This window comes from Malania oleifera, chromosome 13 (assembly GCF_029873635.1).
Source record: "Malania oleifera isolate guangnan ecotype guangnan chromosome 13, ASM2987363v1, whole genome shotgun sequence".
NCBI classification, from domain to species: domain Eukaryota; kingdom Viridiplantae; phylum Streptophyta; class Magnoliopsida; order Santalales; family Ximeniaceae; genus Malania; species Malania oleifera.
Window position 1 is genome coordinate 65,045,091 of NC_080429.1, and position 14,642 is coordinate 65,059,732.

Sequence of the window (14,642 nt, forward strand, 5' to 3'; positions counted from 1 at the left end):
ATGGTTTGGATTATTCAGACACATTCTCCCCGACTGCTAAACTTGCCTCAGTACGTTTGTTTATTTCTTTAGCCACCACTTTTCATTGACCTCTATATCAGTTAGATGTGGAGAATGCTTTCCTACATGGTGATCTTCATGAGGAGGTATATATGGAGCAACCCTCTAGGTTTGTTGCTCAGAGGGAGTTAGGCTTAGTATGTCGGCTCAAAAGGTCATTGCACGGATTAAAACAATATTCAAGAGCATGGTTTGTTTGTTTTAGTACTGCAGTATTGAGTTTGGCCTTCATCGGTGTGTAGTAGATCACTCTGTATTTTATCGTCATACTCCATCTGGCAGTATTTTTCCTACAGTATATGTGGATGACATTGTGATCACTAGTGATGATGATTGTGGCATGCAAGGCCTAAAGCTTTTTCTACAAAGTAAGTTTCGGACCAAAGACTTGGGACCATTGAAGCACTTATTGGGTATAAATGAATCGAGATCTCGTACGGGTATTGTCTTGTCATAGAGGAAGTACGTTCTTGATCTTTTAGATGAGACATAGCTATTGGGATCCAAACCTATTGATACACCCATGGATCCCAATAGTAAGTTAATGTCAGATATGACTGCTTTTTGCCTAACCCAGGTTGGTACCAGAGACTTGTTGGAAAGTTGAATTATCTTAGTCACTCGACCAAATATATCCTTCACAACAAGTGTTGTGAGTCAGTTTCTTGATTCCCCAAGAACAAGTCACTGGGATGTAGTAATTCACATTTTGAGATATCTTAAAGGTGCACCAGGGACTAGGAAGAGGTCTCTTATATCAGGATCGGGGTCACACTCATATTCAAGGATATACAGATGCAGATTGGGCGGATCACCATCCAATTGAAGATCCACAACTGGGTATTGTATCTTTGTCGATGGTAATTTAGTGTCTTGGAAAAGTAATTGTGGTTTCTAGGTCGAGTGCTAAGTCAGAGTACAAGGCTATGGCACACACTACATGTGAACATGTTTGGCTGAAGAACATGTTGAAAGAACTAGGTATTCCACATTCTCAGTCTATAGAGTTGATGTATGATAATTGAGTTGCTATTCATATTGCCTCCAACCCTGTCTTCCATGAGCAGACAAAACACATTGAAGTTGATTGTCACTTTATTCGAGAGAAACTTGTACAAAAGCTCATTACAACAACTCATGTAAAGTCTGAGTTACAATTTACTAATTTGTTCACTAAAGCCTCGGGAGGTGCTCATGTGAAATTCATTTGTAACAAGTTAGGAGCATATGATATATATATATATGCTCCAGCTTGAGGGGGAGTATTAATGGTTATTTAATATTTTAGCATTATTATTATTATTATTATTATTATTATTATTATTATTATTATTATTATGTGTTATAGTTTTGTTAGTAAAAAGTGTGAGTTATTAACGGTATTATGGTCATTCCAATTGTACTTATATATATTATAAATAGAGGGAGAGACCTATCATTGAGTTTAGGTCTTCCATTTTATCCAATTAATCAACAAAGAGCTTCACAAAATTTGCAATTTATTGTTACATATTCTCGTAACAGCGTGCTCTGTCTACAAAAGATAAAAATACTACTCTCCTACATTCAAATTAAGCATCTGTCTATCTAAGTGTATAGAACTAAAGGGCGCCGGGGGGGGGGGGGGGTAGGGTAGGAGAAGAAACCTCCATTAAAGTTACTAAAATTACAAAGGAAGGGATATAGAACAGCCCACAAAAGGAGGGAAGAACTTAAAAATCTTAAAATGATCCTAAATTAACTAAAATTTCTAAAATAACAAAAAATTCCAAACCAAAACAAAATTTTTGGTTCATCAATTTCATCATCCAAAAAGCTCTTACATTGAACTAACCCAATTTTTACATTAAACTTTGTCGCTTGCACCTTGGGCTTGTTCTAGAACTCGAACATTTTGTTAGATTGCATTTGTTTAAACTCAAGGACTGCATCGTATGATATACTATCCATGCAATCAATGAAGGCTTCAATTCCACATTTATATAATCCATGATGAGAAATTTTAGATTCGCTAATAGTTTCATATTTAGCAATCGCATCCACTACAATTTCTTTTTCATCTTTGATAAGTTGTCGTGCTATTTGAATCTCATATTGCTCAAAATAAGAACTCTTTTGCCTCTTGAGATTGAAGAAGATCTCATCCTACTGATCATGGAAAAAACTTTGATATTAACAAACATCTCATTCTAAGCCAAAAGGAAGTTAAGGTGCAAATCCTGTCCTTTTTATTTCTGGTATCCCATTGTATTGAAAAAAAAAATATATCATAATGAACAACCAATCTATAAATATACCCTATGAAAAATTACCATTCAAAGCAGGCAACATCCTCAAGACAAGGCATGGAGCCCATGTAACATTTCCAGAACTTATATCCTATCAAGTACTAAAAATGCTCTTCCCTGGGTTAAAACACCTAAAACTCCCTCCTCAAGGATGTAGCCAAGTGTCAATAGGTGATGAATTGCCAATGATGACGCCACTGATGCAAGTCATGTGGCTTATGCTCAACAAGTGGTTTGACAGGATAAATTGCCCATGATGATGCCATAGATGCAAGTCTCTCCTCAGGGATCTTGATAGGCTTGGTAGGACTGTTAGACCACAACATGTGGGTTATGCTCATCGTCAACATAGGGAAGAGCACACCAATGATATTACAAAGAAGTTTAAAGTTGATCTAGTCTCCTATGATTAAGGGTGTACAAAAATTACCCAAAAACCAAAAACCGGACCAAAACTACACCAACATGTGTTTCAGTTCAGATTTTCAGTTTTGGGTTTTGGTTTTGATTTTTAAAAATAAAAAATTCTGGCTTCATTTTCGGTTTTTGGCCCAAAACCGAACCGCAAAACAAAAACTGATTTAGTAAACTATATGTCATACTTTTATATTTTATTAATGTTAAGTTCTGTCGTATACTCACTTTCATAATTATTTAGCCATTTTATTATAATTCATAACGTCCCTAACTTTAGTAATTGTTATTAATAATTAAGTAGTTAGTACTTAACTTGTTTTAGCAAATTTTAAATGGGGGGAAGCTGGGATACAGGTGTGGCATTTTATATAGATGGCGAACCTCCCCTAGTTTGTAGATCTTCAACATGGGACAACGAAATTGCCCCTCTGCAGCAGAAAGGTTGTACACTTGTGTAGCTGTGCTGTCCCACCTCCAAGATTTTCATTCCACATCAGCTGTGCATGAGAAGGGAATAGATTTCCCTTGTTATAATTACTAACTCCACCCCTTCCCCCTTCTCACATTCCAGCTCATATTCTGGCCTTGAAAGGGAGGCCTGGATAAGGCTCACACCCTTTGATCACTGGTTCAAATTTTGACTAGCTCCCAAGGATATCAATACAGTCCAAGGATTTGAAAACTGAATTTAACCGAATCAAACCAGAAAACCAGAGATTTAGTCTTTCTTTTAACTAACGGTTTGTGGTTGATTTTTGTTCATGAAATTTCAGAACCAAATAATTCGTTTCAGTTGTCAGTTTTTCCATTAACTGAACTGTATAAACCGATAAAACCCCTACCTATGATGGGAGTTCAGATCCTTCCGCATTCTTAGATAGGTTATAAGAGTTTAAGGATTACTTTGAATGAGGTACAACATGACCGACAAGTCCTGAATTCGACCTGCGAGGATGGAATTCATTGGCTCTGCTAAGCTGTATTGACAAACTATTCAATGTGCCTTGGAGTTCATGGTAAACCACCCATTGTTAAGTAGGAGGAGATGAGGGTTAAACAAGAAGAGAAGTACATACATACATAAATACCCACATGTAATGCACAATGCTCACGAGCCACATCTGCAGGCATAAACTATACAGCGCAGTATCACTGAGTACATAACTCATTTTGAGGATTTAATTTTACATCCTGATATTTCCTATGAACCCATGAACATTGCATTAGTACTTTGGTGAAGAGAATAATGACTCCTGGGTTGGAGTAATTGATCAACTGTGTGCGTCTTTTGATAGGATAGGGTGTTTCGCACCCCTTGCATCTAGGAATTCTTGCAACCCCACACAACTGTTCAGGTAGCAAGTCAAAGTGTCAACCTGCATCCCTCCACAACTAGGCACTACATTTTTGTTGGTGGAAACTTCAAAACTTAGAAGAGTAAGAAACAAACTATGGCGTCCCAATCGAGTGCTGAGCCAGAGTGTCAACCCATGGCCCACACTACATGTGAACTTGTTAGGCTAAAGAACATGTTGGAGGAACTTTGTTTTCCACATTCTTAGCCTATGAAAATGATGTGTGATCGTCATGATGCTATTGCCTTAAACTGGTCTTCCATGAATGGAAGAGACACATTGAAGTCGATTGTCACTTTGTTTGAGAGAAATTTGGACAAAAGCTCATTACAACCACTGATGTGAAGTCTGAATTCCAACTTGCTGATTTATTCAGTAAAACTTTGCAGGATGCTCATGTTTAATCCATTTATAACAAGCTACAGGAGCATATGATATCTATGCTCCAACTTAAGAAAGAGTGTAACTCGTCACTTTAGGAATTAACCATTATCGTTGTGAATTATTGTTGTGTTAGTAAGTGCAAGGGTTAGTAAGGGTATTATGGTCAATTACTTGGCACATGTTATAAATAGAAGTGTAGACCTATCATTGTGATTAGGTCTTCTAATTTACACAATATACTATTACAGGCACCATTGCTCGTTCAAAGGTATTGGACTCTGCATTGCATGCACCTCCTTTCATGACTTATCATTTTTTGGCGCTGTATGCAAGAGCCTAGGGATAAGATCACTCTTCTAGTGGTGGTAGAGGATAAGTTATATTCATCCAATTAAAGAAAGGCATTGTTTGGGTTGTCCTGCAATGTTGCACACACCAATTAGCCAAGGCTAACAAGCAGAACCTTAGCCTGTACACCCTAGATCCACTTCCATACACACCTCAGAAGTATCTTTGAGTTTGGGGTTGCCTAGGACTACTAGGGGTTGTTGATAGATATTCAAAAAAAGTAGATTATATTCCATGAAATAAAACTAGTGATGCTTCCCATGTTACGTGTGTAGCTAAGCACTTCTTCTGTGAGGCTATTAGAGTCCACGGGTCCCACCTTAATAGTTTCTGGTAAGGATGAACAGTTCACTAGATATTTTGGAAGACCTTGTAGAAATTATTTGAAACCCAACTAAAGTTCTCATTTGCTTTCCATCCTCAAGCCTGAAGAACAATTGAGGTGGTCATTCATAGTTTGGGTGCCTTAGGTGCATAATGGAGACTATAATTTGGGATTTGTTGCAGCCTACTGTGGAGTTTGAATATAAATATTGTTATGAATTAATCTACTTGAAAGATCTCTTTGAGGTTGTCCATGGTTTTTTGACAATTTGCAAATCCTATCCACAAACTGATGCTTATCCGTTAGTTTTAGTCAAATTTTTTTTCTAAGTACATTCGTGACTTTTATACTGATATTAGGCAAAAGATTGCTGCAAGTACCAAACACTAAGGCATGCCGAATTTAATGAGGGTGACTACAAGATGGTAATTGTGTGACATGTGTATTACCACAAGCATTCTTCTAAGAATTTGCATGGCAATGCATCTTGTCCCTTTTTGCATTACTTGTTGTCTAGGCTCCAATGCTTTTGTGCCTAAACGGTGGTATGAGCATTAGTCCTATTGACTTGCCACCTCATTGAAACATAGCCAAGCCTCCTTTTGCGCATGCAAATATATCTCCTTAATAGAGCTAGTCCTCCATTAGCTTTGATTCATGACCTTGTGCCTTTTCCACTGCCATCCATCGATAGTGTTAAAGAGTATTTTCGAGGACAAGTCAAAGATAATACCTTGTGGAGTGGACCAATGACCAAAGACTAATTAATTACCCTACTTTTGACTCCATGTGGATAACCAAGGATGAGCTGCATCACCATGATTGAGAATATTGAAACAGAAATTCCGTCTTTCCTCACCAAAAGCGAGTTCACCCCAAGAGAAATGATGGGGATTACACTAGGTAGGATTTTTGTGTTCATGTGAAGGTGTAATTTAGGTTTTTGTTTACTGGATTTGATCTTTCAATTTTTTGGATTCGATATCGTTTCCTTCCTTATTTTATTTTTGCAAGATAAGTCCATATAAAGGCTCCATCCAATAACATTTGGTACAAATTGCACTATTGAAATTTAAAACCCTAATGGCCTCCTTCAATTTTTCCTTTTCCTTTAAATTTTTCCCTTAAATTTTCTCTTCTGTATTTTATATTTATTTTCTGTCGCTTTCCTACTGTTCTCCTTTTTCAAACATTACACAGCTGAAACATTTGACATTGCTTCCCTAGAGCTTATGTAATAGCATCTCCTTTTGATAATTTGCCAACCACGAGATAATAAAAATTTAAATATAGAATATCCCATTTCATAATGTGATATTCTTAGTATTAGCATTTGTTAGTCAGCTAAAGTGATTTTTTTTTATCATATTTCCTCCAAAATTTATAAAATCAGAGTGTAATTGTATTATTGAATACGAATAATTACTTAACACTCATATTCATAGTAATATTATGGTTTATTGATTCATGTAACAAAAATAAATTTTTAATCTAAGATCTCATTGCTATTATCTCTTAAATATGTTGTACCAACCGTAAAGTTATCTTTAAATTCTGTATAAATGATTCTTGGGCATCACGTGGAATTCTGATTTTGTTACTATAGTACTGAAGATGGGATGACAGATAAGCATAGTAGTTGGGGCTGCAGTGGTCAAAAGGAAGAAGAAACTGACAGAAAGAAACACAAGAAAACATAATTTTTGGTACAACGGAAGGAATTTAAGTAAATAAAAGCAAACTCAGGAAGAATTAAAATGCCCAGATCTCCAAAGCACAGGCAGGCAGCAGAAACTCCAAAAAATTTTAATTGATCTGAAAGTGAAAAGAGAAAAAGAAGTAATCATTCATGCTTTGTGTTGTATTCTTGCCCTAAGATGATGATGATGATGATGATAATGATGATGATGATGATGAAGAAGAACGATTAGGATAATTATGATGATTTATCTGCCCGCCATAGTGCAATATTTAGTTGGTTTGACCTTGCATAAGAGCCACAATAACAGACCAAGTGGCTTAAGAAAAGCAAGAAAGAGGGCTCTCTTCATTTTTATTTTAATCGCACAAGCAATATAATGAACCAAATGTTATGAAAACCATAAGGGGTTAATGGATGTCACACCTTCGTTTTCCCAACATCATAAATTCCTTCCCATCCTTATTGCCCTATAAAAGGGCATCCCCTCCTCTCATTTGAATATATATACATATAGCATGTTTATATATACATATTGCATGCTTGAAGTGAGAAGCATATACAAAGGATTAGAGAAGAGGAGAGATAAAGAGAAGAGAGAGAGATACTTTGTACAAGGATGGCTCCAAATCATCTTATAAATCCTCCTGAGACAGTGAAGTTTTTTATCCCTTTCCACCCGTGGAGTAGGCATAGCCGAACCACATAAATTTCTATCTCGTCTCCATGTATTTTTCTGCTCATCTTTATTTATTTTATTATTAATTTCTGCATCATTTTATAATACGTTATCAGCACAAGACTCTAACCAACTGAGTTATTTCTTTAATTCTTATTTAATTTACGAGACTTTAACTGACTGACATATTTCTATATATTTATACCGCCTTAATGGACAGTTTTATTTCTGTCTATTAATACCGCCTTAATGGCCGGTTTTATTTTTGTACCGCCTATATATATATATATATATATATATAAAGTACCAATCTCCAGAATAGATGGTAAAATAGTCCTCCTAAAGAGGTTATATATTTAATCTCTAGACGAGATGATAAGATACACCTCAAGAAGCTATATATTTGAATTTTCCATATATATATATATAAAATCTTCAGAAGAGATAGTCCTCCTGAAGAAACAATATATTTAAATCTTCCGTATATATATATATATACCGAAGAGACAGACCTCCTGAAGAGGTTATGTATCTAATCTCTAGATGAGATAGTAAATATTTACCACCAAAAGAGGGTATATTTTTAACCTCCTGAAGATATGTTAAATTCGACCTCCTGAAGAGGTGAAACGTTTTTCCTCCAAATGAGGTAGCATAGTTAACCTCCATAATAGGTGGTAAATTATTAACTAATTTAATATTGTAAATTGGAATCATACTCTTGAAGAGTACAAATTGAGAAAAATAAAATATTGTTCCTGAAGAAACATATTTAAGTACCCCGGAAGGTTGAAAATAATATTATATTATTGTCGCAATTTTATTTCAGCTTTTTTATTCTATTTTTATAAATTGCCTTATTAGTATTGTTAATTTATTTACATGTCAAACATAAGTAAAATTAAATTTGTTCACTTACATCAAAAACAATAATTATATATCATGAATTATTGATATTGAAATCCATCTAAATGTGATGAAATTGAGAAATATTATTTTAGATAGAATTACCGCATCCCTGCAGGATCACGTAAAAGTCATGATCTTCCTCACGCATGTATGTATGATGATGCGTGGAAGGTGCATAAAGTGGGCGTCTTATTAAGAAAATATTATATATTATTATTATTATTATTATTATTATTATTATTATTTTATATATATATATATATATATATATATATATATATATATATATATAATCATGCATGGGCTTAAACATATTTGCCTCCTTTATTTTATATTTAGCTCCCCATGTAATTAATAATTCTTCTCTCTCATAAATGTTATTTCTCTAATTAGAAAAAGAATTAAAGACTGAATATCTCACTGTCAAAGACTCACTTATCCCACGGAAAATTTTTAAAGGATATATTTGACCATCAGATTTTACCAAAAGCTCAATATGAATAGTTGCACCTGAAGTTGCAAGATTTTAAAACAATCAGTAAATATAATTCAACTCTACATAAAATTAGCTCGAAACTAAAACTATGTGGTGAAAATATTACGACAAAGACACTTGAAAATACTATTACTACTTTCCATCCCACTAATATGCTCCTGCAACAGCAATATAGGGTTATGAAATTTAGTAAATTTCTGAATTCATATCATGTCTTTTTGTTGCTTAGCATAATAACGAGCTTTTGATAAAATATTACCAAACTCGTCCAACTAGTTCGACCCTATTCCTTGAAGTGAATATGAACACGTTTCGTGGTTGTGAGCATAGCTGTGGCCGTGATTGAAATTATCACTGGCATTGAGACATGAGGTTACGATCCCCCAGAAGAGGGATGGCCCCCAAAAGCGAGATAATCAATGGATATGATATTGAAACTACAAATGAAGATAGTAAAGAATTTCTTTATATTACATCTACTGTTTCTGGGAAGAAACAAATTTTAGAAAAATGTCAGCTTTATTTTCTAATTTGTATCATACAAAGATCAAAGCAGCTGAATCATATAATGTCTTGCACCAAAAGTGCAATGACCCAAAGTTATTTACACTTTGACATGATTATCTTGTACATCCTCAAGATGTAATGATGCGAAGAATCATTAAAAAATTAACATGGTCATCCATTAAAAGAACAAGATTCTTTTATCAAATGATTTCATGTATATTGCTTGCTCTTAAAGCAAATTAATTGTCAATTTAATGAAGTAGTATTCCCTACATTAGGGGGAGCAAAGTCAATGCCTGAAGCACAGCATGAAATCACTTGGAATGCCATAAGATTATCTTACTTAGATTCTCACACAAATCATATAGTGAACTTGAAGTTCAAAATATTATGTATTTGCAAGGGATTGCAAATCAATTACCAAATTCTTTTGCAAATACCAAGGTCATATTAAAATCTCATATACCTGCTGCAAATATTCCAGCACGTATTGATGTCCCTGAAGGACAAAATCTGACTAATAAATCTAAGTTGCAAGTTAAACGTGGAAGGCCCGTTGGTGCAAACGATAAAATTCCTAGAATGAGAAAATTGAAATTTGTAAACACTCTAGAAGAGGTTATAGAGGTGGATAATCCATTCAACATTCACAAACCTGTTTCTCCTGAAAATGAAATTTCTATTATGAAACCTCCTAAAGAGGAATCTCCTGAAAAGAAAACTCCTAAAGAGACATCCCTTGAAAAGGGACAAGTACCTAAAAATAATAATGAGATCTCAATTCATTACACAGGAGAAATGTGAGATAGAAATAAAGTTTTTGTCAACACATTTGCAGTAGCTACTAACATTACCAGAAATAATGATGACATTACCAGAAGTAATAACAATACCAGAAGTAATGATGACATTACCCGAAGTAATAACATTACCAGAAGTAATGAGGATCCTGAACCTAAATCTGTTAATGAATGTCAATATAGAAGTGATTGGTCAAAATGGAAAGAGACTATCACATCATAATTAAACTCTTTATCAAAAAGAAAAGTTTTTGGACCTGTAGTCCAGACAGCAGAAGATGTCCAACCCATTGGATACAAATGGGTATCTGTTCGTAAATGAAATGAAAATAATGAAATTGCTCGATATAAAGCAAGGTTTGTGGCACAAGGTTTCTTGCATAAACCCGGAATTGATTATGAGGAGACATATTCTCTCGTAATTGGTGGAATCACTTTTATATTTCTAATTGGGCTAGCAGTGAACGACTAAGCATGCGTCATATGGACGTAGTGACAACATGGATTGTTGGATAATAAAATATTGTCTGGACCTACATATTGAACGTGTAAAAGGCGGAATTTTTGTTCATCAATCTAAATATACCGAAAAGGTATTAAGGCAATTTTATATGGATAAAATTCATCCTTTGGAATCCCCAATGATGGTATGATTATGTTAAGAAAGATCAATTTCAACCTCATGATGAGGGGAGGAATTACTTGGTCCAGAAGTACCATATTTAAGCATAATGATGAGGGGGAGGAATTACTTGATCCTGAAGTACCATATTTAAGTGCTATCGGCTCTCTAATGTATCTGGCAAAGTGTACAAGACCCGACATTGCATTTGTTGTAAATCTACTAGCAAGATATAACTCTACTCCTACTCAACAACATTGGAATGAAATTAAACACATTCAATGCTATTTGAGTGTAAAGCAGACAATTACAGCAACATCCTCCAATCATTCTGAAATACTAGCTGTCCATGAAGCTAGTAGAGAATGCATGTAGCTCAGATAAATGATTTCTCATATCCAAGTAAATTGTGGTTTTCAATCAATCAATAATATTCCAACAGTTTTATGTGAAGACAACGCCGCATGTATAACTCAACTAAGAAGAGGATACATAAAATGTGACAGAACGAAGCATATCTCTCTAAAATTCTTCTATAGACATGAATTCCAAAAGAATGGTGATATAGATGTTCAAAAGATCCGATCAAGAAATAATCTAACAGATTTGTTCACCAAATATTTGCCAACTACAATATTCAAGAAATTGGTTCATCTTATCCAGAATGAGACATCTTAAAGATCTTAGCATAATGAGTTAATATATGGGTGACATCCAAGGGGGAGTGTTATGAAAACCATAAGGGGTTGATGGCTGTCACCCCTTCGTTTTTCCACCACCATAAATTCCTTCCCATCCTTATTGCCCTATAAAAGGGCAACCCCTCCCTCTCATTTGAATATACATACATATAGCATGTTTACATATACATATTGCATGCTTGAAGTGAGGAGCATATACCAAGGATTAGAGAGGAGGAGAGATAAAGAGAAGAGAGAGAGATACTTTGTAAGGACAGCTCCAAATCATCTTGTAATTCCTCCTGAGATAGTGAAGTTTTTTATCCCTTTCTACCCGTGGAGTAGGCATAGCCGAACCACATAAATTTTTGTCTCCTCTCCATTTATTTTTCTGCTCATCTTTATTTATTTTATTATTAATTTCTACATCATTTTATAACACCAAAGAAATTTCAATTGCTGCAACCAGAAAACTATAACTTGTTAAAATATCTTTTCCAGCCCTCCCCAACCTTCGTTTTGCAAATATGTCCACTCGAATTTCCATATTCCCAAATAGGGAGAATTTCTATGGGCTAAAAGAGATGCTCATGTCCTTTGGGCAAGCGCATTAAAACATTTATGATGGTAGGGTCAAAAGGAAATTAGATGAAAATTAAAATTTTAATTTTAATCTAACTAGAATTGAATATAAAATGATATCACTTATCTATTCCATTGTCCCCATTGTTGTACCCTTTTTCAGGATATGCTGCCTCTGCATGCCCATGTTAGATCATGTCCACACTTCATACACCCAGATAAAGCTTTATAAAATCAAATGCATCATGGAACACAAACCACCTTATCACAGTAGGATTAAACAAACCTCAAAATCCGAGGAGCGAGGGTTTCCAATTATGACTGCTGTTGAATTGTCATCTTTACGGTTCAACATGGAAAAATTTTCTTTGTGAGAGCACAAAATCCAGGTCAACACCTCTGTAAATCCATTCATAGCAATCTGAAAGAGAGAAAAATAATTAAACTGACCAAATATGGAAATAAAAAATCACTTGTAGCCTCAAAGCAAAGCATAGTGTTTAAATTGACCAAAAGCAATTGTTTACAAGCAATCATCAAGCATTTTATCACGTCTACATGCAGTGTCATACATAAAGCAAGTATATTACAATTAATGTATTTTTCACAGGCATATGAAAAAAATGGCTACACAAATTCACAAGAATGATGCCTCAAACATCATAAACACGAAGCTTCCCTATGTAACATTTTTCTGATGAAAGCAATCAAGAGAAGCCTGCCCTGATATATTCTTAGCAAGAACATTATTTCCATGTAAAAAAGGAAAATGAGCAACATATTTTGGGTCTTCTACAGTACGATCTTCTAATTAAGCAACCCTTTAGCAAGAGTCATCAAAGTAACATGCTCCATCAACTCAAAAAAATTGGAAACTGCACATGCAATATAAGAGGCGGCTTGAATTGCTCAGCCCCAATAAATGGTTTTTCAGGCTAAAAGTTCAGTTAGAAATATGAATTAACGTTCCCATTAGCTGCCTCATTACAACTGGAACCTTATTCTCTCTGTTCTTGTATGACCACAGGGAAAGCAAGTAAAGCAATTGAATCCCTGAGCTAAACTCACAGCAATTCAAAAGTTTGACATGAGCCTTTGCCCAGAGAACAGAGAAAGGAAAGGAAGATGGCGGAAATCCAACTAGCAAATAGTGGAGTTGAAAACAACACTGCCTTTGCAAGATTCTTTCATCAATACTCTGGCCAACCATTTCAATTTCTTTTCCTTTTCAAAAAAAAAAAAAAAATGGAAAAGTGTGCCTTATGGTTTAAAGACCTCAACCTATTTGGGCAGAAAACTCCGAATGCACAATTTTAGAAGATCTTTCGAATTGATGGGACATTGCTCAACTATATTTTGAGATTCATCAGTCATTCATTCTTTTCCTCAGCTAATGTTTTTTTTGCATGCACAAGTGTGCATTTAATATTGGAAAAAGTAAAATGTAAGGTTTTACTTGTCAAGATCTCAGTCATTTCATCATCCCTTTTTAAATATATATATATATATGTTATTCAACTTCACTACGAGTTGGAAAACCACATAAGTTTGTACTTGCATGGAAGTCATCAAAATCATTTTGTGGGAAAAATAATCCCATGGTTGTTCCTAACACCTTCAGCAAGATTTCTGAAATTTCCACCAATTTTTGGTGAAAAAACCAGAAAGAGTGATTGATTGATCTAATCCCTACAGTAACTGTAGTACTGCTAAGAAAGGAACAAGTCAGGGGAGTTGGACGGTGATGTTAGATATATTAAGAACTTACTAAAAGGGATATTTGCAATAAAAAAACAGCAAATCAGTGCACCGCCACTAAAAAGAATTGAAGCTTAAGTATAGTCAATGAAAAAGACAATGCTATTATAAAGTTCACAACAGTAGCCAAATAAAGTTTGGAATGAAAATCTTACTGTATGTGAATCATAAGCACCAACATAAACGGAAGCAATAGATGCTATAGAAAAGGACTCCCAATAAGTGTATTCATTCACTAGAAATCCTATCCCATGCCCCCAAAACAAAAGGGAGCTTTATGGACAGATTCTCCACTGTCCTTCAATTAACAGAATTCAACTTTCAATGCAACTGAAACAACACAAAGCAAACCAGAAATATGCTATGAAAAAGAGGTCATGTAAACAAATGCATGATACTTCAAATTGAAATTTACACCAAACTCTGTCAAAAAAGGATGAAGAATCAAACATAGCCACCTTTATAGGCCTGGCTGATAGCAAACCTTAGAAAGAAACTTTTTGCAAACAAGCTCTTCAGAATGCAGCACCACTTTGAAACATCTAACAAAAAAATGCACCAGCATGTAAACATGATGACAACAAGAACCTGCTAAGTGTGAGTGTAAATTCACTAGAAATCCTAATTCACACCCACAAAACAAAAGGAAGCTTTATGGACAGATTCTGCACTGTCCTTCAATTTACAGAATTCAACTTTCAATGCAACTGAAACAACACAAAGCAAACCAGAA

At 34.8% G+C, this 14,642-nt stretch overlaps 1 protein-coding gene across 2 annotated transcripts in view; it reads right to left on the reverse strand.

The window, feature by feature from the left end:
* LOC131146179 (phenylalanine--tRNA ligase beta subunit, cytoplasmic-like) overlaps positions 1–14,642 on the reverse strand; it is an 87,641-nt gene that overhangs the window by 25,695 nt on the left and 47,304 nt on the right. For both annotated transcript variants that reach the window (XM_058095566.1, XM_058095565.1), the window contains exon 14: positions 12,438–12,572. In XM_058095566.1, the coding sequence (XP_057951549.1) occupies positions 12,438–12,572 (135 nt within the window). The remainder of the gene's footprint in view (positions 1–12,437; positions 12,573–14,642) is intronic.